This window comes from Fistularia commersonii, chromosome 14 (genome assembly GCF_037954325.1).
Source record: "Fistularia commersonii isolate RoL2024-O1a breed Wild chromosome 14, RoL_Fcom_v1.0, whole genome shotgun sequence".
Classification (NCBI taxonomy): domain Eukaryota; kingdom Metazoa; phylum Chordata; class Actinopteri; order Syngnathiformes; family Fistulariidae; genus Fistularia; species Fistularia commersonii.
This window is the reverse complement of record NC_141297.1, coordinates 12,896,677-12,923,396: the sequence shown is the minus strand read 5'-3', so window position 1 is coordinate 12,923,396 and position 26,720 is coordinate 12,896,677. Positions and strand designations below refer to the sequence as shown.

The 26,720-nt window shown below is 38.4% G+C and overlaps 1 protein-coding gene across 11 annotated transcripts; it reads left to right on the top strand.

Moving 5' to 3' along the window:
- The first annotated feature begins 688 nt into the window (after positions 1-688).
- LOC147227322 (ral GTPase-activating protein subunit beta-like) lies at positions 689-26,086 on the top strand. Of its 11 annotated transcripts, none has more exons than XM_086159443.1 (32): positions 689-772; positions 1,755-1,975; positions 4,167-4,369; positions 4,983-5,149; positions 5,242-5,428; positions 5,903-6,034; positions 6,560-6,738; positions 7,092-7,160; positions 7,630-7,781; positions 8,329-8,581; positions 10,007-10,208; positions 10,339-10,506; positions 11,533-11,647; positions 11,737-11,884; positions 12,007-12,071; positions 12,176-12,320; positions 13,771-13,901; positions 14,280-14,462; positions 14,570-14,718; positions 16,843-17,030; positions 17,202-17,305; positions 18,639-18,794; positions 18,961-19,023; positions 19,401-19,610; positions 19,872-20,030; positions 20,162-20,327; positions 20,437-20,559; positions 20,646-20,782; positions 20,869-20,977; positions 21,369-21,447; positions 22,832-22,980; positions 23,265-26,086. In XM_086159443.1, exons 2-32 carry the CDS (start codon positions 1,799-1,801, stop codon positions 23,456-23,458), a joined length of 4,662 nt encoding a protein of 1,553 aa, XP_086015569.1. In that variant the 5' UTR covers positions 689-772; positions 1,755-1,798; the 3' UTR covers positions 23,459-26,086. The 11 variants fall into 11 exon arrangements, with proteins under 11 accessions (XP_086015569.1, XP_086015571.1, XP_086015570.1 ...); XM_086159445.1 differs by having other exon boundaries at positions 694-804; positions 13,780-13,901; XM_086159444.1 differs by having other exon boundaries at positions 694-804; positions 18,642-18,794.
- The last annotated feature ends 634 nt before the right edge of the window (positions 26,087-26,720 follow it).

The window sequence follows — 26,720 nt, the reverse complement described above, 5'->3', positions numbered from 1 at the left end:
TACTACCTTTCCACTTGGTCTCCTGGACACACAGTATATCCACTTTCCTTCTCTGCATCATGTCAACATCTCTCAGCTTTTCCTGTCATTGTCCCAATATTCAAAGTTCCTACTCTCAGTCCTTGACTCTTGCCTTTCCTTTTCTCTCTGTTTCCAAACACACCATCCTTCTCTCCTTGTTCGACCTTGAGTAGCCCAATTTCCACTGGTACACTGTAAGTTATCTGCACCGATGGCGGTCGTTGTTAACCCGGGCCTCGACCAATCTGGTATGAGATTCGTAGGTTTGATTCAAACATTTGGTTTTGCCACAAGTTTTACGCCGCATGCCCTTCCTGACGCAACCGTCTGCATTTATCCGGGTTTGGGACCAGCTGAGGAAGATACTGGCCCTTGCTGCCCTGAGGCTGCATTCATCATGGTAATAATGATAATATATTTAAATGTTTGCTCTTGATCCTTTAACTTTTAACATTAAAAAACAAACTTGGTTTCAGCAAAGGAAGAAAACCCTGTATAATCCTTTATACAGGCCAACACTATCCAGTAAAAAGTAAAGGTCCTTCCGATTCGAGCTTCAATGAAACATAATGCACCTGAATGCAGCATCAGTACAATTGTAATTACGATATATATCAACAGGGGGCGTTAATTTGCAGCACTGTTTGCCGTTAGCCCGTCAAGCTGCAATATTCAAGCCCTGACATTGCGAAGATGGAGGCTGCTATGGTCTAGCCCGAGCTACAAAAGGCACAAATTACGATTTCAAGAGGTCTGTTATGACAACATTTCCCGTTGGTCCAGGTAAATGGTAAACAAATACGTTACTATTTCTATGGTAGTGAACAAACGTTGTCAAAGTTAGGTAGCTAGCATAAATGACAGCCAGTTCAGTTAATGTCAACGAAGGGGCTACCTAAGCGAGCATTAGCTAAGCTAGTTAGCGACATCGGATCAAGTACAGTGTAGTTTGAGGTGACAGATAAGTTAGTGCACGGTGTGGCCAGTCATGACTGACCCCACCTAGTTGTCCGACGCGGATAAACATTAGACGGGCACAGATAGGATGCATCAGTAAACCTCAACCCATGTCATGTGGTTTGTTGTTAGGGCTAGCTAACATCAGAAAGCTAATCATTTTCGAAACCTTTTCCTGGTTGTGCTTCTTCGGCACTTTCCCAACTGCGGGGCCAACACACAAAAGGTAACTTTGTGTGCTCCTTAGTTCCCTTTAGTTTAAAGATAAGAGACATTTATTAAGTGAAGTTTAACGTAAATATAATTGATGCAACGTTATTATAATTGCTCAGTGTTTTCGCGTCGTGGAGAACATTATCCAATGTCAGTAATAACAAATTGCAGACTTACTGGATGTCAAATGTAGCTTTCTTTACTGTCATCAATTATTACAGTCTCAGACTCCTTGCACCTTTTGTTTTGCTTTCTGTACATTCAATGTGATCGTATATCTGTACAACGGTAAGCTATAAATCAGTCGGTCACCGTGATTTCATGTTGTTACGCATTATGTTCTTACTTAATTGGGGTAAGATTGAACAGAACAAGTCACATTGTGAGTTGTAACACGTGACAATACACATGAAAAGTTCAGAATAGGAAGTTTGTCAGGCACCAGACTGGGCAGAAGTTTTCAACTCACACCAGATAACAAAACAGGTTTGGGGAGTTCGTTTCAAGAGTTATTTTAATGCTTTCTTTTTATGTTTCCACAAATTCCTTATATTTGTCTGCAGGTGGAGGCAGGAGGTGCGAGTAGAGTACTGAAGACATCGGCAGCATGTACTCCGAGTGGCGCTCGCTGCAGCTGGTGGTGCAGAGTGACCAGGGCCATCTCAGTGTTCTGCATACCTATCCTACTACTGTTGGAACAGAGGTGGCAAATGCAGTTGTCAGGCCTCTGGGCACTGCTGTGAGCCCTGTAGCAACAGAGAACATCCTTAAGACTGACAAGGAGGTGAGAAGGTTCCTGACAAACATGGTGCAAATGGTCATACCTTTGTTGAGAATGTGGTGGGTTCTTCCCCAAGGTTTTAATCATCAAAACTTGTTCCCAGACATGTTTTCCTCCACACATTATCAAATTAATTTAAGATTAATTCCAAGAACTCATTGTATGCTGCATTGTTTTGTTGTCCTTTAAACATGTTATGTCAAAAACCAACTGGGGAGACATTTAGGTGTCAGACTTCTGTTTGATCTTACAGTGCTTCTTTTTCCCCCTGAAAAATGCAAGTAAAAATACATTTTAATATGCTACTGTGCCCATAACATAGTTCACACAATGGTGAGGGTAGGCAAAGAGAAAAAGCTTGTTCTTCTCATATGAAGCAACATATCATTATTGTGGTTGAAATGCGACAAATACAGGTATACCCATGTATTTCTTGATGATTTTGTAGTATCTATAGTTCTGTTGCATTCAAAGCATTCCTTCTGCATCAAGAGAGCATTCTTCATAGTGTAAATCTAAGTGCAATGACATGCCATGCAGTCATTTGGAAAAGCACTATGTAAAATCTTATTGAAAAGTTTTATTTCAAATGGCAGTAGACAGGCTTATATTTTTAGGATGATCTGTGTATTCAACTTCCAAGTCATAACAATGAAATTGATTAACAATGAAGATTATCATGAGAAATTTATAACTTTTTTCAAAATCACCTGAAAATTGACCGAAATGTCAATGTTTTTATTATCTAAGATAATATTAGAAACAATATAGCAGATATATTATAGAAACTAACTATATATATATATATATATATATGAATGTATATAACTATCAATTTTTATAAAGTACATGCAAGTTCACAGGATTTTAGTCAAGATAGCCTGAAAAACATCATAAAATACTGGTAGAAATTACTTTAAGGCTAGAGTCGTATTACATTAGAAAAAGGAACTTTTTATTAATGTTTGTCTTTCATTGAGATTGGTGCTAACAATTTCCTGAAAAATAATTTCTAGAAAGACCGAGGTCCCTGGTAGTCTAACTTGCATTATGTGATCTAAATGCACACCACTTAAATGTAAAAAAAAATATTAAAAAATATAAGACATATGCATACAAAAAAAATTACTCAGTGTATCTTTCAGTACTCAATTGAAAAATCGACTGCTGAAGAGCACATTTCCCTACCACTGAAATTGGCTTTGTCGCCAGGTAACTGAATCATCAGACTAATCGAAATTTTTATGTACCCCGCAAATACCTAGTAGATGCTGTTATGATGCCTCTGAGACACATACTGTATATTCTCTGATCAATAATACTAATGTGTTTTAATGGGGATGTTCAGATTTGAATTTGAGGACCAAGAATTAGACAGATCCTTTGTTAATTTTGGTGTGTGTATCTACCATGTGGGTGTTGGGTCAGCTCTCTTGTATGTTGTGTGACTAAATCAGTGGTGTTTATTATTTTTAGTTGATACATTTTTACTTCTGAGTTCTCTCTGGAAACAACTGTATCTTAGAGCACAGGGAATAATATTAATGCGGACACATCTGTCATCACACTCTGTTGTGACCAAACAAAGCAGCTCAGCAGCTTCAACTTAAGTGTATGATATTGCAGAAAGCCATGTCGAGATTGGAGCTGTGGTGAGATACAAAACAATCCAGGAATATACAGTATCAGTCAGTATATCATTCAGGCACTTACATTTCAAGTATTGCTGTTGCTTGAGTTTCACATCCCATTCAGGTTTGAACTCAGCTTTCAAACATTTGAGGAACTGCAAAGGGTAATGTTGATTTCTGCAGCTGCTTGTGCAGTGGGGAGCATCTAACTATATTTAGTACTGGATAATGTACAAGAAAATGAGAAACACCCAGTGTTTTTTCACTTCTCTGTTTTTTGAATATCAGTTCTGTATTAAAAGAAAGTCATCATTTTTGTTCCTTTAACCACCCATGGTATGATATTGAATTGATCGCAGGAACTTGTTCAAACTGTGGTTCAAAGCAGGATTACAGAAGGACACTGCAATGAACATTGAATTTGAACTTGACACATAATATTAGATGATTAGCATACAAATTGCATATTCAAATTTGATGCGTGATAAGATTTGCTTGAAGATTGTCAATGATTGGCCATGTCTGATTGCATAAAATCACTTCTACTTTGTTTTGGCTCCTAGGTAAAGTGGACCATGGAGGTGCTATGTTATGGCCTTACCCTTCCTCTGGAGGGGGACACAGTCAAACTGTGTGTGGATGTTTATACAGATTGGATGATGGCCCTTGTGTCGCCCAGGGACTCAATGCCACAGCCTGTGGTCAAGGAACCCAATATGTATGTGCAGACCATCCTCAAGCACCTCTACAATGTCTTTGTTCCAAGGTATGTCACAGATGACACTCTTTGACTCTTATTTTTAGTATTGCATACACTCCTGTTAATGTGTACACACACACACACACACACACACTGATTTCTATACATAAATATATATGTATCTGTAAAGACTTCCTAAAATTGCAGTAACAATTTGGAGCAGTTAGGAACAGTGACAACAAATTGTTCATAAAACTTGATACAATGTTAAAGACAGGATGCAGCCTTTAACATTTTTTATTCAATACGAACACAAAATTCAAACATTATTTGCCTACACAACTAAGCTGTGGTTGCAAACTGTGAGGGGCGTCCATTTGGTGCTGATGGGGTGGTGGATGTGAGGCATGAAGATATTTTCAGTGAAAATAGCCACCTGCTGCACCTTGGAACAATACTTGAAAAGGCATAGAGAGTTGTTGTTTGTGCTGAACAGATAGATTAATATCTGAAGCTGGCTGGAGTGAAAGAGCTGTGGATTGGGTGATGGTTTGCTGTAAAATTTGATGCATTGCTATAAAGTAGTTATTAGAGCGGTAATTCTATTATCTTTGATGTCAGTTCTTGTAACATGGCCTCTCCCTGTCATTCCTTCCCTGTCCTCTCACTCCAAACACAGACCAGAACAACACAGTCTGAATCACATCAGACTTTGCCAGCAGGTTCTGACTGCAGTTCAGAAACTGGCTCGAGAATCTGTTTCCATGGTGCGAGAAACTTGGGAGGTGCTGCTGCTCTTCCTCCTTCACATCAACGACACATTGCTTGCCCCACCCACAGTTGGAGGTGATCCTTGCATTTTCCGCTACCTCTCTTTATGAAGTTATTCATAATAATTGGTAAAAACAAGAATGGCCCAATGTTTCTTTGTTTTATAGTTGGCGTGGCAGAGAAACTGGCAGAGAAACTGATGGCGGTGCTTTTTGAGGTGTGGCTGCTGGCATGTGCTCGCTGCTTTCCGACGCCACCGTACTGGAAGACAGCAAGGGAGATGCTGGCCAACTGGCGACATCACCCTCCTGTTGTAGAACAGTGGAGCAGAGTAGCCTGCGCTCTGACCTCCAGGTAAAGAACACAGTGTTGTTTTTATTATTATTATTATTATCATATTATTGTTTTTTTATTCAATACTTCAGGGAATAGCTAATAGCTTTTCACTGAAAAAGAGCTTTGTTAACACGTGAGAAGCAATGATAGAACCATAAAGTTTAAGTAATTTGAAAAATGTGTTATATGTCCTGTGCTAGGAGAGAAATTTGATGTTGTCCAGGTTGTCTGAAATTAGTATCATCATTTTCCCAAACCAGTTATTTAATGGTGACACTTTAACTTACGTTGAAGTTTGGTATATTAAATACCAGATAGACAAGGTAATAAATTGTGTTTGTCCTCAATACAATGACAAACAGTTTAATTGAGAAAACAGAACTGACATTGCCTTATTGAGCTGACCTCTGCATTGCCCAACACTAATTTGATGAGGGTCTTTCTGCAGTTTTGTGCTGTTATAATTTGCACAATCTTTCTTCTTTAATCCAGACTTCTACGCTTCAGTCATGGACCGTCCTTCCCACCTTTTAAAGTTCCTGATGAAGATGCCAATCTGATTCCTTTAGAGATGGACAATGACTGTGTGGCACAGACATGGTATCGCTTTCTTCACATGCTCAGGTGCGATAAACCCTCAAGTTCAATGTGTTCTGAAGCGTAAATATGTAAGAGATCTTCTCGTCAGTGGGTGTGTTAGAATAGAAAAATTGCAGAAGAATGGAACCACGTTATTTTCCGATCATCTCATACCAGTGATATCATATGTTTGAATTTAGACACTGAATTTAAAAGAAATAATATGGCTGTGCCAGTTGAGCCAGCATCCTATTATCAGTTTTAACAAGTACCCTCTTTATTTCTTACTTTTCTCATTCTCTACAGTGGAGGTTGCTTGCCTCTCCAGTTCATAAGTAACAGGACCTTAGCGTTTATCCATGCGTATCAATAACAGAATTCTCCCTTAATTAATCCAAATATAAAATTGCTGCAAGATGCTCAAGATCTAGTATAATTGTTGTACTGATTATGTAAAAAGATCTATTTGCTTTTATCAAATTCTCATCTTTTGTCCTTCAGATATAATTATTATAAGATCGAATATTGGAACTTTGATGAGTTAGGTTTTACCTGTATTCTTGTTTGTAGCAATCCAGTGGACCTGAGTAACCCTGCAATAGTGAGCACCACTCCAAAGTTTCAGGAACAGTTTCTCAACTCCAGTGGCATCCCTCAAGAAGTGGTCCTCCATCCTTGTTTGAAACAACTACCACAGATTTTCTTTAGGGCCATGAGAGGGGTCAGTTGCCTAGTGGACGCCTTTTTAGGTAAGAGCTATGTTTCAGCCTAAACAGCTATTTCAAAGAGACATTTGAAGGAAGTGATGTGTTATGCTTCCTACATCTAACCATGTGTTTGTTTGATTTGGAAATATACCACAGACCATGTGAATATTGCTGCTAACTTCTTAGTTCACAAACAGAAGTGACTGGTGATAATCAGAAGTCTGCAAAAATGCTCCGAATAATTGGCAGCAGTGAGACATTTTGTAATGCATATACTCTTTTTCAGTTATTCAGCCTCCAGGGGTAAAACCAGGCTGGAAGATGCCAGTCATTCATACCTGTTAAAACATGTGAAAGGAGACATGTCAGTGTGTATTTTTCTTTTCATGCTATAGGTGTCTCTGTTGAAAAGAGAGATGTACGGGAAAGGGTGTTCTCTTTTTGTCCAGTGCTGCTCTCTCATGGTACAGACATCAGCTGGCATTTTATATAATAAAATGGGCATATGATGAGGTGGTCTTTTTATTGGTGGTGATGACATTAACACATCTTGGGGGAATAATTTTGCCATTGCCATATGGTGCACCCCCTACCTTTTATTGAGGCTGACCAACATTATTAAGACCTCTCCTGTGGGTGTGAGGATTTAATCAGGATGGATGGATATAAATCATCTGTGATTTCATGTATATTACCTCTATCTTGCATGTGTACATTTCTGATGAATATTTCATACAATCAACTCACCTTGAAGTCTATTAATTTTTCAAATAATATTTGGAAATTTGAAATAACTTATAAATGATTATATTTAACCAAAGGAAGTTGTATCAAACGGTGAATAACATTTTCTGTTATGTTGCTTTTCCCCCTCCCTTCGAATGAAGAAGCCGAAATTGTGGTACAAAACTTATTCTATCTCTGTCTCGTCAGGCATATCCCGTCCCAGAGCAGAAAGCGCCCCTCCAACCCCAGTCAACCGAATGAGCATGTCTCCACCCCCCTCAATCACCAACACAACTCCCCCTCACAGCCGCAAACAGCGACATGCAGTGGTCACCAAAACCACGAGCAAAAGTTCAACTGTAAGTTGAACAGTTTGAAGGGTTTCATTTTTATCTAAAAACCAGCTCTGTTGATTGCCCTCTTTTTATTCCAAGGGGCAAAAAGCTCGAGTAAAGTAAGATGAATAAATATAATGAATTTAACTGGGGATGCAGTTGTTGATCCTTTAAGTACCAAAACTGATTTAATGAAAACATTTGGTCTGAATGGAAAGTTTCTGTCTATCTAGGTCCATTGAGGTCTACTGTATTTGTTTTGTTTTTTTTTAGCCAGCAGCACATACAGTTTGGCAGCAACCTGTCATTTGGCTGATAACTTTCTGACTTTGAATTAAATCTGGTAGAGTTTCTTATTACAGATTGTACTTCACTATCACATTTATATTTCGATTCATTATTTTCAAATAAGTGTATCGGCAGCAGCAGCATCCAACACTATTAGACCCTTGTGTGATTTAGAATCAGACATCCTGTTAGATCATGTCATTCACACAATAAAACATGCTTCCATCATGTGACAGTTGTCATGTCAATTGCTAATTCTGATCTCTTGTCTTCCACCATGCAGGGGAGTGGCAGTCAACCAACAAAAGCATCCCAGCAGCAACAGCAGCAGCAGCAGCAACAGCAGCAGCAAACTTCATCCTCTCCAACCCTGCTGTCAAGCCCCAACCAGAGTAGTTGGGAGTCACGGCCTCTTCCTGCTCCAGCAAGACCCAAAGTCAACAGCATCCTTAACCTGTTTGGTCAGTGGCTTTTTGACGCTGCATTGGTCCACTGTAAGCTCCATAGTGGCCTCAGCCGAGACCCCAGCATGACTGGTAAGAAGCAGGACAAGCTAGTACCTTTTGATTTCTGCATGAGCAGGAGGGTGTTTGGTTGCTGTTCATTAGTTTGTGTTTTTTTGTGGAGTTTTCTGTGTTTTTGGTGTCTCTTGTTTTTGACGCTATGTTGTTGAGATCTTCCTTTCCTTTTTCACCATTGACTATGAAACTCTTTGTGCGGAGGGATTGGTTAGAAGTGGCCTGGTATGATATTGTCATCGTATTCTAATGACTTATTATTTTAACCTTGCACAAACTACAGAGTATAGTCATGCTAAGGGTTCATATATTTTTAAAACACTGAAGCAGTTACTGACTGCTTGGTATTTGAAATTTGTCATATCATTGGCTCCCCATTTATTTTTCCCCCCTTATTTTGTATATTGTCCTGCACGTGTCTACCATGTCTGATTAATATCAATGAGTTGTGGTGGGTCAAAGGTCATTTGTAGAGGAGAAAAAATCATACAATTCATGCCTGATATGAATTGATCCCAAAATATCGGATCTGCTTTGATTTTGTGTCTCTCCACTATTTCTGTTATCTTGCAGCCTCTTTTATCCAAATTCTCCTTTCTTATAAATCTTGTAAGTAGGAATGGCAGCTTTTTTTTCCTCACTTGATTTTAGTTTCTTGACCAATCTTCCTGCTTTTGCGTTGAGTTGATCATGATCATCGCCATTTCTGCCATTGTTTTTTGTTCCCCACTCCTTGTCATTGAAAAGATCATCAGCGTTCTCTCAGCGTCTTTTTAAAGGTGATGGAATGGGTTTCACCAACTGACCACTTGTATCGACCATAACGTTGCCAGTTTGTGACAACGCCATCTTGTTTTAAGTTCTCATTTTCTTATCCTTTAGGTCACACTAATCCTTATTATTTAGCTTCAGATCCTCTCAAGTTCAGCATTACTGTTTTGTTTCATATAATTTCCTCTTGTATTGTCAGTTCACTTATGTTCCAATTTGATTGGTTTGGTTCTTCAATGCATGACGTGAATGTCCTGTACCTTCAGTGACAGTCATATACTGTAATTGCAACAGTGAGGGAGCTGACACAGGGATTTTGCTTGTGGCCTTGCAGTAGAAAAATTATGCGTTTTTACTCAAATTAACATTTCATGCTCAAACCCATTGTAGGTAGAGATGTAATTGCAAGCTCTTTGTGTCAGGATTCCCTTTTTTGAATGCTTTAAAATGATGTGCGTGTGTTTGCTGTCATTGAAGTCTGTGTACTATCTTGTGATTGCAGATAAATGTTTGCTTCCTGGTGTTTTTGTTTAAAATGAATTGTTACTTTTTGTTGTGATCATATAGTAAGTACATATCTATGTTTGCCTGTTTCTCACACGCGCATGAATACTTACAAAGACAATACAATTCAGTGTCCTTTCATTCTCTGTCTCTTCCCACTTTCTACAGCAATAGCCACTCAAGTAACTCTGGAGCTCAAAAGGAAAGGTTCTCAAATGTCCACTGACTCAATGGTTTCCAACCCTATGTTTGACGCCAATGAGTTCCCAGAGAGCTACGAGGCAGGACGAGCTGAGGCCTGCGGGACGCTCTGCCGCATCTTCTGTAGCAAGAAAACTGGGGAGGAGATTCTCCCAGTTTACCTCTCCAGGTAACATACTTAGATTCAGCAATGTTAAACAGTGACATTCTATTTATCTCTATGTATCCATCTATCCATCCATCTATCTGTTATTTTTTTTGAATTGATTTTTAATCAATCGAATGTGCTGCTTCCACAGATTTTACATGGTCCTGATTCAAGGTCTTCAGATCTCGGACTTCATCTGCAGACCAGTCTTGGCCTCTATCATTCTCAACTCCTCCTCTCTCTTTTGTACTGACCTGAAGGGCATCAATGTAGTTGTACCCTACTTTATAGCAGCGTTGGAGACTATCGTACCAGACAGGTGTGTGGAGCGCTATCTTCAGGGTTTCCCACATGCAAATGACACCAGACCAGTTTGTCCAGATATATTTGTCCATTCATTTTAGAATTTGTATTCTCTACTTGCTCACTTGAAAGTGTTCATCCAGCTAAAGGCCAATGTACACCAGGTGTGTAACAATTGGGTACAGAAACTGTTTGTTGGAACAGACTTGCACCGAGCGGTGATGAATGTTTCTTACACACTATTAGCAGCTGCACCTGTTGTATATTGATTGTATAAACAACAGGATAACAATAAGACTGTTCAGTGACCAATGCATTAGCGCAGGAAAAAATACTATTGTATCACTGCCTCACATGATACTAGCACAAGTGTGTATTAACTCAGTCTGATTAGTTAAGTTGGACACCATATTCTCTCTCCAACTTTACCAGGTTGTAGCACGTTACTCTGTTTTTAGCATTCCTGTAGCTACATATAATTCTTACTAGCCTGAAGGACAAAGGATATTTTGTCACAGACTCTGACCTCTGTATGAGCTTATTTCCATAGACTTAAAAGCATGATCCCTTATAGAGAGATTACTACTTGAATTTTCTTGTAAATGATTTACTACTTGAATGAGTATATCCACTCATTTATCACCCTTTAAGAAAGTTTAGAAAAAAAACTGCTTTTGTGAGCTGGAGGCCACTGTATGATTGGAGGCAGTTTTGCCTCCAGTCATACAGTGGAGTTCAGAGTTCCTACAGTGGGGTCCTGGATGCATCCAGAGTCACACTTTTATATCAGTGAGGCCAAATGTAACTTTGACTAACTCTGAATGGCTGGATGTTTATGCCAGGTCTAAATAAGGCACTGAATCAGAACATTTGTAGCAATTCACTAACAAAATGGCCCTCAAATTTTTTTTTTTTTTTCCCATTCCTCCGAACAATATTATTTACAAATAGTACACATTGATTGAAAATTCAAAAGGTAGTCTTATTCAGTCTTACATGAGATTTCAAGAGGGCAAAAACTTTTGCTTTATTATTATTTTAGGGAGCTGTCCAAATTCAAGATGTATGTTAATCCGACTGATTTGAGGAGAGCATCCATCAACATCTTACTTGCCATGCTGCCATTGCCGCATCACTTTGGCAACATCAAATCAGAGGTAACAGCAGTGCTATTTGTACGTTTTTTTTCTGAAATGCAGCACCTCTTGTTAGAAACAAGTTTGTTAAACTTTGCGCTGTGTTTCAGGTTCTATTAGAGGGAAAGTTCAATGAGGAGGATGGATGGCCTCATGACCAGCCTGTGTCTTTCCTGTCCCTGAGGCTACGTCTTGTCAACGTCCTCATAGGTGCTCTGCAGACAGAGACAGACCCCACCAACACACAGCTCATTCTGGGTATCATCTGGATCCACCTTATTCTCTGTATTAATTCATTCAGCCTTTATGCAGTGTTTAATTTCATATAATCTTCCTCTTGTTTTATTTATCCCCCCCTCCCCCCTCAATTTCCCCTACAGGCGCAATGCTAAATATTGTTCAAGATTCTGCACTGTTGGAGTCCATTGGTGCACAGACTGAAACTGTAAGGCTTATTGCATTTTTTATCTATTATACTAATTAGAATTAAAGATGATAGAATTAGACATTTGTCCTGTGTCTCCTAATGGTTGTGTTTGGTGGTTGTAGGGGAGTATTGATGGGAGCCATGTGTCAGCCAGGGGCCAGAGTCACAGCCGCACAAACAGTGGGATTAGTTTCAGCAGTGGGGGCAGCACAGAGGCCACCAGCCCGGACTCAGAGCGCCCTGCCCAGGCCTTACTTCGAGACTACGGTACGACAAGCTGCTGCCATTTTTCCATGCCCAAAGAATCAATACCGTTGAGCTTTGGAGTTGTCTTTCGCAACCAAGTGCATACTGGTTGAATTTAAAATTATGGACTTATTAAGTTAACATGTTCACTTTTTGTAGCTAATGTGGCCAAAGTGGTATACAGGGTTAAGAGGCGTTGGGTAAAATGCCTTTGAAGGTAATATTGAGGATTTTGATGTGATACTGTGACTCAGCTTATGATATATTTCATTAGTTCAGCAGTGCCTTCTTTGATAGGGCTGAGTGATGCAAAAAAAATTAATTCCAATATAAGAGGCATGAAATCCAGAAATGTTTTCATGTCAGTTTGGATTATGTTAGAATCAAGATATTTGCTTAAAAAATGTCCTGATTAAATGCTTCCACAATTAATTAATATTCTTCTCTTATTCTGTCTTAATCAAACTACATATTATACAACATATACTATTTTATATCACGACTGTCTTTATGTTGTTGCAAGCAATGTTTACTTGATTTTTAAGTAAGCTGAAAACATTCTGTCAAAATGCAACTTGATCAGGGCAGGTCTAGTCTTAGAAATTGGGTTGGAATATCTCCTCTATTCAATTTGTCCATTTTCCTGTCATTATGTATGAATAATCATACATTTATGTGACACATAACAATCGTAAAAGTGCAAGGTAGTAGTTTCAATCTAAAAGTACTTAACGCACTTGCCATACTAATTTTCATTTAATTTTGTTACTTAGTCTGTGAAGAAATGGGAAAGGGGTTCCACTTTATTCCTGTGGGACAGGTTGGCAGCTGTGTTGCATTCTGTTGTTCAAACAATAAATTAACTCCACAGTCCTAAATAGAGGTCATAATTTGTACACCAATGCCGTTTAGCATGGTTTGCATTTTGAAAATTCATACCAACTGAATGCCCTTGGATATGATGCTATCACGAGATATGAAGTTGTAGTTAATGTAAATAGATATTTTTGTTTATTCTCAAAACGATAGCTTTTTTATTTTGTAATGTTTTACTATATTATCAACTTCATTTTCATTATCACATCATTAATTACCTCATGATCCAAAATTGTGATCTATTTATTCATTTGTTTTTATTTTCTTTATTTATTTTTTAATTTACATATGCTATTTGGTCTTTGAAACCTTCTATTCCAATTTGTTTCAAGTGTCACGTGATGAGGTATGTTAACATTGCTCAGCCCTATCTCCTCAGAATGTCAGATCCTGAATGAATTCAAATGTTGGTTAACATTGTGTGCTGTGCTGTTTTAAAATGTAAAATGTTTGTACTGTTTGTAAAATTGCCTTTTACACGGCTTCCGAGACACTATAGCCCTAACTTGACCACACATGTATTGCCTGTATCCTCATATTCTGTTTTGCTCTATTCTTTGCGGTGTTTGGTATTTTGGGGTGTTATATGGTCTAGCTCTTCCAGATACGGCGGCAGGCCTGCTGGTGCGCAGCATCCACCTGGTCACTCAAAGGCTCAACTCTCAGTGGAGGCAAGACATGAGCATTTCACTTGCTGCCTTGGAGCTGCTGGCAGGATTAGCAAAGGTACCATTAACACCATCGACATCAATTGTAAGATCCCATTAGTATAAATTAGCTCGACAAAACACAGACATTGATTCAGTGTTTTGGCTAGGGGGAGGTGTAAATCGTGTTGGTGAGCTTTAGCTGAATAAATAAGTCCAAAGTTTAATGTAATGCGTCTTTCAAAAATATAATTGAGAAGCAATTACACCTTTTTTGAACAGACAGGCTAATGCTCGTATGTAGCGTGAATGCAGTCACATTCTACACAAGTGCTTTCTCTACCGCTACACAATACTCAAAACAAATTAAAAGCCCTCAAAACGATTTTACCTGAATGAAATGAAATTGTACGGTGTATGATGTCTTATAAATTCTGTTTGTTTTTGTTTTGGCCAGGTCAAGGTGGGGGTAGACTCTGCAGATCGTAAACGTGCTGTCAGCTCTATATGTGGATATATTGTGTACCAGTGTAGCCGCCCTGCACCTCTCCAGTCCAGAGACCTCCACTCCATGATTGTAGCAGCCTTCCAGTTTCTCTGTGTGTGGCTCACAGAACACCCTGACATGTTGGATGAGAAGGTGCATATAATCTAAAATTAATGACTAAATTATATTTCTCATGCATTACTGAATATTAGAGGAAATACTATTCTGTCAGCCAATGGAAACTTTTGTTTTGGTCTAAGGATTGTTTGATGGAAGTATTGGAGATTGTGGAGCTTGGAATCTCTGGCAGCAAGTCCAGACAGGAACAGGAAGTCCGACATAAAGGGGAAAAGGAGCACAATCCAGCCTCTATGAGGGTGAAAGATGCTGCTGAGGCAACATTGTCCTGGTGAGACATCTTCAAGTTTGAAATATTCATATCAGTAACACTGATAAAAGATTGTGGGGCTCAAGTGTACCCTATACTTTGTTTTTTGGTATATGTCGATACCAAGGCTAATTTAAAAGAAACAGTAACCAATATAGATTGACACCTTGAGACAGAACAGTTAATCATTTTAACAATAAGCAGTAAAACATGAGACAGAGTCAAAAATCATATAGTTGTCTTATTTGAGTACAGGGTCTGAAATGAGAAAGGATTAACAAAATGATTTAAAATCCCCCTAACCCAGCAGAGGCTCAATGCACCCCTGTGTTAGCATTGTAATGCTGCGTTGGCCAAACAGTTGTATGCATGGTGGAAGTCCTGGAGCCTCATGTATAAATGATTTCACAGCTTTTATACTGAAACATGGTGTATGCCTAAAACAAAGCGCATATACACAGAAATCGTGAATACTCGGTTCCTGCACACCTTTTCTTGACACATCCCAACTGACTTGGAATTAAGCACAACAGTATGTGCCAATTGGACTGCCCTGTCTCCTCCCATTAAACAATACGCAAATTATATAGATATATGGCTTGCTTTCAGTTTTGGTAAAAATAATAATGATAAATACCCCAGAAAGATCAACAAAGAAAAAGAAATCGTTGTACTTGTATTGCACATGGAGCCAGGACACAATTTTATTTCCTCTGGTATAGGTACCAAAGGAAAATATATTGAATGGGATAGGGTGATCAAGGCCATACGTAAAGGACAGCAGGATTGGTTCATTGTGCTGTTGTGGAAATAAAGAAAAGTTGCCTGGCATTGAAGTCAATATAAAAAGAAGAACATTGCTGCACATCAGCAGATTGCTGTAGCTATAGGATAAGGCCTGGATATGACTTGAGAGATGCCTGACCTGTTAGCCAGCTCTCACTGAAAGACTCCTGTTGCTTGGAACCTGAGTGTGATGAGGTCTTGGACGAGCACTAGCATCGTGCAACTCCTACCAGTCATGCGGGGCCAGCAGGTTAGCATGGTCCCTAAAGACATGCTCCCTCCAAATTCTCCTTTTGGCAGTGTCCTCTAGTAGCTCATAAGGTGCCATCGTTGCGCAATTACGCACAACTTCTCGCAATCATTTAGGCCTGCATCTAATAGTCAGCATTTAGTCAATTTTTGAACTTATCTCAATGGTTGTTTATGTGCCTCATCAGAGTCTTTATTCGCCAGGTTTCAAATATGAGTTTTCTGTGGTTTGTCAGTGCTTCGTGGACAACATGGAATAATCATTTAAATTTAAAAAAAAAACTGACAGACAAGTTTAATTGGTGGTGCCAATGAGTAAGTGGTGTAAAGTAGTGCAAAAGTAGTGGAATAGAGAGGTGGTCGAGACTGTCAGTGAGGGTCCTGGGTTTTATTGATGAGTTAGGCTGCAGAGTGGTTTAAACAGTCTGTGTTCAGGATGTAATATCTTTAAATGCTAAACGAAAAACACATCAGTTAATTTTGGATTTAGATAGTGGCAGTCCTTTTAAGGCATATTATATGTGGCTCAATTATCTTACATGTGGTTTTGTTTCATTGTTTTGGTTGTGAATCACAAGTGATCAAAAAGCATTATGAATTATTGTTTTAAAATCCCTTGACTCAGGAAAATTTAGGGGAACATATTTTGGTGTAGAGAGGTGAGTTTTGATGGTATTCAAATTTGATTTTTATACATCTCAATGTGTGTGTTGAACATTTAGGGATAATGCCACCACTGCTGCTCATCAACTGTCTTGAGTTTTTCATGACTTCAAACCATGCATCCAGACTTCTATTGCATTTCTATTAACCCCAGGAAAGTGAACATTTCACTTGAAAAATAACTTTTGATGTACATCTTGTCAAAATCTTTTTGTGGATACCAAATTTTAAGTTCAGTTGCCACAAAAAGATTTCGACAAGAATTAACCATGACCTGGATGACTGAGAACTTCCATCTACAACTTTTGACGTAATTGTTCTATTTTGCTCCCAAAGTATTATTTTCCAGTGAGTATATCAGTAGTCTTGGTGTTCTATTGTAGTACTATTGTACCCTTTCAGTTTCTCAAGTTTTTTTGCTGTTTGTTTTCCCATGATTATCCTCAGTATTATGCAGGTTTTAGGGGCTTTCCCTTCACCCAGCGGGCCTGCCTCCACTTGTAGCCTGCTTAATGAAGATACCTTGATTCGCTATGCCCGTCTCAGTGCCACTGGAGCAAACAACTTCCGATACTTTGTCCTGGACAACTCGGTCATTCTGGCCATGCTGGAACAACCTCTTGGAAACGAGCAGAGTCAGTAGCTCTTTTTTTTTTTTTCTCCTTTTTTACCCAGTTAACGTTGATCGGTATTAATGTATGTGAATTGTGACCTGATGCTTTTAAGTTCGATGAGAAAAGACTAATTTCGGAAGAACAATGAGATATCCATTTTCTCTGTAAATTAGAGCTTGTCTGTTTTCACAGATCCCAGTCCATCGGTGACTGTTTTGATTAGGGGGACTGCTGGCAGACATGCCTGGACCATGCAGCTCTTCCACCAACCCAGAGGGGCTCGGGCCAATCAGAGGGTGAGATCTGTTAGTAGATTGCTAACATCAGTTTTTTTTTTTTTCGCTCCAGTAACAACACCTCTGTGTTACTTACGACAATTGGGCCATGAGAAAAATAAAAATGAATATTACAATATACAGATACCATATTCTTCCATATCAATATAGGTGACAACATCAGCATAGGTATGGAATTTTCCAGGTGAGATTCTTTACTGTTTTAAATGCATTGCTGCATTCAGAAGCATTTAACAAGTATTTGGAATAAACTGAAAATATTTACGTACATGATTTTACCAATTAAAATCAACATTTCTAATATTTCTATAATTTTCTGCCTTTTTCCCTTAATTTTTCTGTAAGTTCTTGTTGTTCTTTTAGGTAATGTTGTTTTTTCCAAATACTGTTCAGGAATGAGTCTATCAGAGGGATGGCTCATGTTAGATGTTTTGAAGAGAAAGTCAGAGAAGCCAGACTGAGATGGTTCGGTCATGTACAGAGGAGGGAGAGTGAATATATTGGTAGAAGGATGCTGGAATCGGAGCTGCCAGGCAGGAGGTCTTGAAGTAGACCAAGGGGAAGATATATGGATGTAGTGATAGAGGATATGAAGGTAGTTGGTGTGAGAGAGGAGGATACAGAGAATAGGGTTAGATGGAGAAGGTTGATTTGCTGTGGCAATCCCTGAAGGGAAAAGCCGAAAGGAGAAGAAGTTGTTTCAAATACTGTCTAGATTTTAAGGTACTTCTTTCTTTCTTTCACTAATAAAGTGTCAATTTCACATTCATCCTCAATGATTACTAAAATATTAATTTATTCATGGCATCCCTCAGAATTTTGTAAAACAATTGTAAATGCCTCAAATTTGATTAGTGAAGTCGCAAACATTTTCCGTGTCTTCAAGTTCACAATAAATTTTTGTATCAAATTAGAGGAACATTATTTGGCCCAGGGGGGGAATTGGAGGGCACAAGGGGTAGCATAACAACCTAAAAGCAGATCAATTAAGACAACATCTATAAATATCTAAATACAAATATATAAATACAGGCAAAATAAAAGATGAAAAAATAAGATAAAAAACTGGATAGAATAAATGAAATGATAATAAAAATAAAATGAAGAGTAAATATAATGAAAAATAGTGATTTTGACATCAGTAAATAAACTGTACATTTGTACAAGTGGCTGTACATCTATAAATAACTGTACATTTGAGCGTGCGCTCTGCATTTATATAATAATATTGCAACATCCTATATTGAAAAATTCCAAAGTACAATATTTCAGATAGCAGCTCAAATTTCTACTCACTACATCACCCTGTCTGTCAACCTCTCCCCTCCCACAGCAGGTGTTTGTTCCTGAAGGCCGCCCAACTCCCAACAATGATGTAGGGATCAAGTATAATGTCAAACAGAGACCCTTTCCCGAAGAAGTAGACAAGATACCTCTTGTCAAAGCTGATGTCAGTATCCCGGACCTGGATGACATTGTCAGCAAAGAGGTGTGAGAACTTTTCAACCTGAACCATGCCATTAATCTCTAATCCTCAATCCACTCTAATCACGTTCAGATGAAACCATTCTAATAAGGCCTTGTGCCACAACAAAGCTATGATAGAGCCAAGCAGTCATTGAGTAACCATACTATTTGTTATCATGCACACTCAGGTGTATTCTATGGCCTGGCCAGATGAATCAAGAGCTACAAATTTACTGAGTAATTTACCTCATGTGAGTTGTTCAAGCACTGCCATATCACCAGGGTGTCCATTGGAGGGAAAATGTATTATAACCTGGTTTGGAGTGAAATACAGATTTACGATTTTTTTTTTGCCTTTCATAATCTAATCCAGGAGTCTTGCAAAACCACCGATACTAATGGTAAAAATGCCAAACCACAATGTCGTCATCCTAACAAATGAAAACTGGCTTTCAAACCTACACATTTGTCCACACAATTCCTTAACATTCGGTAGTTATTTTTTTAAAATGACAACTAGACATTGGTGACATTTGGAAGATACTACTCGTTGATTGGATTGTTTGTTTAAATTAGGCAATCATCCATATTGTACGCTTAAAGTTTTGTGGTAAATTTTTCTCTTCAGCTAGAAATTCAACATGACAAGCTGCGCATAATGATGACTAAGCAGACTGAGTATGAGAACTCCCTTGAGCGACATAGTGAGGAAATCTGGAAGTCCAAGCCTTTCCCTGACCCGCAGACAGACTGTAAACCCCCGCCCCCCTCACAGGAGTTTCAGACAGCACGCCTATTCCTCTCCCACTTTGGGTTTCTATCTTTGGAAGCACTAAAGGTTGGTATCACATTGCTTGTTTATAAAATTATGTTGACAAATCTTCAAATTAATGGTGCAAGGGCTGGCTGCTATATTCAATATGTAAGTGCTGATTTTTCTATATGAATGTGGGGTTTCACAAACATAACTCTGCCAATCAGTATGAAAATATTTGGCAATTAGCAGCACATGGCATGAAAAATAGCCAAATCTAAGACCTAAATTGTAAATAGCTCTGTGATTGCTGAACTTTTAAGTTTATTCTTTTTTCATTGATAGGAGCCCAACAACAGTCGCCTACCTCCTCATTTGATAGGCCTGGAGTCGTCTTTGCCAGGGTTTTTTGATGACATCAGCTACCTTGACCTGCTTCCCTGCCGACCTTTCGACACTGTCTTTATTTTCTATGTGAGGGCTGGACAAAAAAACAGCCATGAGGTGATGAAATAACTTCAGCACTATGTAATTTATTGAGTGTACCTATTCTTACTGCTTGAAATAATCTGAAGTTGAGTGTCCATTTCAATTTCTGTAAATTATAACCTGTTGTTCTTCTTTTTTCCAATCAGATCCTGAGGAATGTGGAGTCATCTGCCAGTGTCCAGCCCCACTTTTTGGAGTTTCTGCTGTCCTTGGGCTGGCCTGTGGATGTGGGACGCCACCCAGGTTGGACAGGACACCTCGATACCAGCTGGTCCCTCAATTCATGCTCCGACAGTGATTTACAACAGACAGGTGAGGTGCTAAGTCTACTATACAACTGTCACCAAACAAGTGAACATCAAGGTAATTTTCAATATTCTTGTTAAAAGAACCTGTATCTAATTCAAAATTCATTCTTTAGAGGAAGCAGCTACTCCTGAGGACACTGGGGGCTCGGTGTTTAACGGGGAGAAGAAAGTATTGTACTACGCTGATGCACTGACTGAGATTGCCTTTGTTGTGCCATCTTTAACAGAAAATTCTGGTCAGTTTTCACAACCTGAAATAGCATTTCAAAAGGTTAAGATTCCAAAGACTTCAGTGTTTGTAACATTCACTTCCCATTCCCAGAGGAGTCATCAGTTCACAGTGACTCCACAATGGAGGCAGACACCAACACAGACCTTGTGCCTGGTTTACTCAAGCAGCCCAATCTCACACTAGAACTCTTTCCGAATCATTCTGAAAACCTGGAGTCTGCCAAAAAGGTAAAGTCTGTTTTGTGCGGATTGAACTTACTTTACACCGATTCTAAACTATTGTGGATTTTATTTAATACTTCTCATTTCTGAAGCTGAGTCCTTTGGTAAAGAGCAAGAGATCCTCAACCGGAAAGTCTTTCCCACCACTGGGTCCTGAGACCAAGGTGTTTGTGGTGTGGGTTGAGCGGTTTGACGATATTGGTAGGAAATCTCTTTCGATTGCCCTGTCTTGCCAGATCAGAAATGTTAAACTATGTACCTAAGGCATAAAATTACTATATTTTAGAGGAAATTAATGTAAGTGTATTTTCCTTGTTTTAGCAAGGTGCTATAATTACCAGTGTTTATTCAATCTGTTTTTTAATACTAAATCAACATTGGGAAGAATCTTCTAACTTCTAATCTTCTAACTAATCAATAGATTACAGTTGAATTGTCCCAAGATTTTATTTTGTTCAGTTAAAATATTGCATGGTACTGAATCCAGTACAGCTTTAGCTGTAAATATTGGTTGTTAAAAAGAACAACACAGAAGTTTACAACTACAATGAGATGTTCATAAATGTGACTGTATGTGTTTGTGTGGTTTTAGAAAACTTCCCGTTGTCTGATCTCTTAGCTGAAACCAGCACAGGTTTGGAGGCAAGCATGAGCAACAGCACTTCCTGCAGGTACTTCAATTTGACAAACATTTTTTTTTGCTACTATGAAGAGTATACATTTGTAGAGAATACTTTTTTTTTGCTCAGATGCAAAAAGAAAAAGCAAACAAGTCCTGAGTACAAATAGACAATTCTGCAGAACAGTATGAGCTCTGGCATAACAAAGAGTGCAAAACAAACATTGCTGCAAAACATGAAGTGAAACCTGCAGCATGCTCAAGAAGACAATGAAAAAGGTCTGTGGCAGAGCTGGGGCAGTTGAGAGAAGTGTGAAAGTGGTTATAGGAAGATTTAGTGAAATGTTCTCCAAATGTGGTGAATATTTAAAGGCTCTAGTTATCTTCCTTAGAACTTTATCGTAAATAAAGTGGATGAACTGAAGCCACAGACCACAATGCTGAAACTAAAAACTGGCTGTTAACAAGTAAATGAGCAGAGCCACATCTGGGAGCTGACCTTCTCTGGGAACCACTTATTTTATGAGAGCATTCACTTTTTTTCTGAGTTCCCAAGTCCCATGAAAGATTATCATTTAGATTAAAGAAAAATCTACATATAAGCTATTGACATTTAAATAATACGGAAGAGAAGAGCAGTCTGTCTCCCATCAAAATATATCCCTAAATGCTTAGGTGTGAGAGAAGAACAAGAAAATTAAATTATTGCCTTTAGAAGCATACCAGTAGTTTTGTTCACTGAGGGAAATTTATCAGCGATTTATTTGTTCGCTGTTTATCTATTTGTTTATTTCTATTTTTTTACCACTTGGTTGTGACTTTGGTATATATCATGGTCATCTCTGTCATATTCTTGCTTGTTTTTGGTTGCTTTCTTGCCAACGTTTTTTGAACAAAAAAGATTTTATGACAATATGTGTTATATTGATAATGACATGAGATTTATAATATTGTGTGCTATGGGTCTTGACGACAAGCACCCTGTGCTAATGATAAATTGATGTATTTCTCAGCCACATTGCAGATGATTTAAAGTTGAGGGGCCTTACAAGTCTTCCTGTTGGCATCTTGCTTACGAGTTAAAGATTTAGATAATTGCTGTCTGATCTGTCAGCAAACATGTCAAAGCTGAGTCATCAATATATGTTACTATCATCTTGCTCTGTACAGAAATCTAATTTGGAAAACGTAGCTGTGGAAACTGTGGAGCTGATGAATGCAAAAATTTGTAAATTCTTATTTTTTAATTACGTCAGCTTACCATAGTAACAGATTTTATTGTCTTTCTGAGAAAGATTGAAAAGTAGAATCATGCGATATGATCTAATGTGTATTACAAAATGACTATATCATTATCCTTGACAACAGATCAATAACAGAAATACCTACCTACCTTCCTTCATATCCTTGCTCTGTGTTTCCTGTTACTGCCACAGGTCAGGGTTACTAGAGAAGGATGTTCCTCTGATCTTCATCCACCCTTTGAAGACGGGTCTCTTTAGGATCCGACTGCATGGGGCTGTTGGCAAATTTGGCATGGTGATTCCCCTGGTAGATGGCATGGTGGTCAGCCGCAGAGCACTAGGTAGCACTAGCACCTCACATGAATCTATCTTAATATCGATCAGTGATTAAAAATTTAAAGTGCATTGTAAAATATGCTGCCATAAGAGTCTGTCAACATGTTTCAACAGATAAATGACATGCAGCTTTTGCATGTACGACCTGACGTCATTCAGATCACATGTGTCAGCAGCAAAAAAAACTTAAAACAGCACGAAATTGAATAATAGACATAAATAAATTACCAAGCAATTGCACTTCTTTTTCTTGAGAGGCTCTCATGTGACATATCTTCTGTCCTCCCAGGTTTTCTAGTGCGGCAAACAATCATCAACGTGTGCCGACGGAAACGTTTGGAAAGTGACTCGTACAACCCACCACATGTGAGGCGGAAGCAGAGAATAACTGAGATTGTCCAACGTTATCGAAACAAGCAACTGGAGCCAGAGTTTTACACTTCACTCTTTAATGAGGTGGGAGACGGAAAGCCCCACCTCTAATGGCCCAACTTGTCAAAACACTGGCTCATAAGCGCACACTACAAACACTCTCGTGCTACACTCTTGTACATCATTTACATGGACACACACGCACATGCGCACACACAGGTGCACACACACAATAACACAAACACACACACACACACACACAGAATCTTTATATTTATACTGTACTATTTTGTTATTTATATGAATACATATATCAACACTGTCTGCCTTTGACTCTTGAGAGCAAAGTGCAAGAAAACCATGCCAAGGTGGGAAAGCTACGTTTCTATTTCACATTGAAGATGTGAATGCCTGATACTCAATGGTGACTGTCTCCTCATATAAGTTCATGCTTTGTGGCAAAAGACTTTCTGCTTTTCTTTAAATGCAATACAACACTTACACTGTTGGTTGTTCTGAAATGATAAGAAGCTCATCCTTTTAAACCCTTGTGATATGACTGGATTTTCATGATGGTTCGGTAACACACAGTTATGTCTAAAATCCAGGACGGAATTTTTGGGATTGAACAGATTTATGGTTGGATTTTTTTGCCAAGGAAACCATGCAAACATCAGAAACAGTTTAGCCTCACTTCTTCTTTGAGTCCGAATGGAAAAAATTGATTGATGGCATTCGTCTGATTTCACAGCAAACTGTCATTTCCACCCAGACTCCTGCTGACGTCTTCCTAGTGCGCATGCTCATTCAGTTGACAGAGCACACAGATGTTCCTGTTGATATTTATTTATTTTATCCTCAAGAGTATTTGTTTTGGACTCCTGTGTTGAATTACTGTATTCAGATGTCGTGTTGCACCTGAACTGTCCTCACATCCTAGAACAGACTTTGCACTGAGTGTGCATGCAGCTACATGTACAGTATGCTGCCATTAAGACAGTCAAATAACTGATATGAAAAGGTGACACAATAACACATAAAACTACAGTCCTCCCGATACAAAAAATTTTGCACCAAATAGATAAAACAAAGTAAAGACAAGATTTTTCGGTCAAATTAAGTACAAGGATCAAAAATACTCCAATAATTTAAGTTAGAATGATATTAATTCAATTGAGATTGGCAACTTCACAATATCAACAAACCTTCAAATAGGGTCAGTGTCTGAATCAAATTGATGGCATCTGGTACATTGATGCCATAACCATATATCTATAAACATGTGCGTGCGTGTGTGTGAGTGAGTAAAAATAGGTGCATGTAAATGCATATATATGCATATACATACACACATATGTACAGGCATATATATGTATGTATATGTATGTGTGTGTGAGTATGTATATATGTATGTATATACATATGTGTGTATATATGTATATACATGTATATATATATATGTGTGTGTGTGTGTGTGTGTGGATAAATAGATTAGTATTCCATGAAGATTTCAATCAGAATATCAATTAGACTTACAAAAACCCCCATTATAACTTTAAAGATTACCTTTGTATACATGTCTCAATCGATGAGAATCTGAGGGTCATTCACTTTGCATTTTCCAATGTCCAGCCAAACCACTTGTTAACTGATGAGAATTGGAGACAAAACCGTCTATTGATAAAGAGTTAAAAGTGCTCCTGTGTTTGATTGTAGGATGATATGACAAGAACACACAGACATTATCTATAATACTACACACCGTTAGCACAGAAAAGTACATGGATCCTTTTCACTTATCTGTCAGAATGAATGCATTTGCCAAAAGACTCACTGAAGCTAAAAGCATTTTTATACATACATACATACATACATACATACATACATACATACATATATATGTGTGTGTGTATATATATATATATATATAGATAACTTTTATGCTTGATGAGTAAAGATTCTAGAAAGACATTTTTGTCTTTCATGTTTGGTTCAGGTTGCAGAAACATGCGGTTTTGTCTTCATACACATTTTTGTAGCTCTCGCAGTGTGCTTAACTTTGTTTACTCACTGAACTTTGGTTTTCAAACTGTCACTGTCTGCCTGTAAACAATGTGAATTTATTTATCACAGACGGAACAGGACGTCCCTGGTTTCTTTTGTTATATCAGAAAGTCTTAATGCACTGAGCACATTTTACGTTTATTTCTATTCTTTCTAGGTTACCTTACATGTCTTTTTGTACCTTTTTGCATTGTTAAAAGAAAACCCTGCTGAAGGAATAGTTTTATCTTGTGAAATATAAATGAAGGCGTGTAGTTGAGTTTTTAATCTACCATGTCTCAAGTGTGACTCACTTTTTATGACGGTGCCTCCACCCTGGCCCATTTTTTGGAGGGAAATGCATTTAAACAAGCTTCAAAGAAAGTACATACAATCAGTCATGCAACCTATCCTATGTTACTACTCTGCTGTGTCATATTTAAAGATTTTTCATGTATAGGAGCAAAGGCTGATATGTAAATATATGATAGTGTACGGCATTTACAAGCTGTCTGTTGCATTCCTCCTCAGAAAGCAAGGAACGTTTATGTATGTAGGTGTGGGAGCATCACCATGGGTATTGAATGTAATATGCATCAATTAAAACTATTGACATTTTAATTTCTTCCATTCGCAATGTTTGACTCTGTTCACAGGATGTTTATTATGAAAAATAAAATCTGCTTCCACTTTTAACTGTTGATTTCCTCCAGAAGCCACTTTGCTTCAATATTTCATTTTGAAAGAGGGTTGAGGCCTTCACAGTCTGGCAGGTGGTTCCTGAAACCTGAAAAAGCAGGAGGATAGAATCTGTTACTGAAGTTTTGAACTGAGTTTTAGCCCAGCTTAGCGGAAGATGTAACATGCATGGCCTTCTTTCCTGATCTAAGAGGCTAATTCGGAATTTGTTGACTCACCACCCTGCTGACCATCAGGCACCCTTTTTCTGGTGATTGATTACTTTTTTTTCTGATAAATGGAAACACCTGTGTTAATTTATGGCAGGCTGATTCAAGTGCACGAGTATGATTGCCTTTATGTACATGCATTCACACAAACTGGGACAGATACAGTTCTATCAACAGTTAAATTAATCAGAGACTTTTTACACAAATGTTGTGTTGCAAATAGAAGTCCATCCATCCATCCATCCATCATCTTCCGCTTATCCTGCACACCAGTCAATTGCAGGGCCACATATATAGACAAACAACCATTCACGCACTCAGCAAAATGAAGTCAACATGAAAATGTTACTTGATGACTAATGACCAAGACAAATCCATGTTACTTTCTAACAGAAGGAAAGTTAACAACTTGCCCAACACTC

What these genes read in the sequence shown, in the direction of transcription:
- LOC147227322 (XM_086159443.1), top strand. Translation starts at nt 1,799, where the DNA reads ATGTACTCCGAGTGGCGCTCGCTGCAGCTGGTGGTGCAGAGTGACCAG. An exon ending in TGCCCCACCCACAGTTGGAG is followed by an intron (nt 5,150 to 5,241) that starts GTGATCCTTGCA and finishes TTTGTTTTATAG; the next exon opens with TTGGCGTGGCAGAGAAACTG. An exon ending in TTGGCAACATCAAATCAGAG is followed by an intron (nt 11,648 to 11,736) that starts GTAACAGCAGTG and finishes GCTGTGTTTCAG; the next exon opens with GTTCTATTAGAGGGAAAGTT.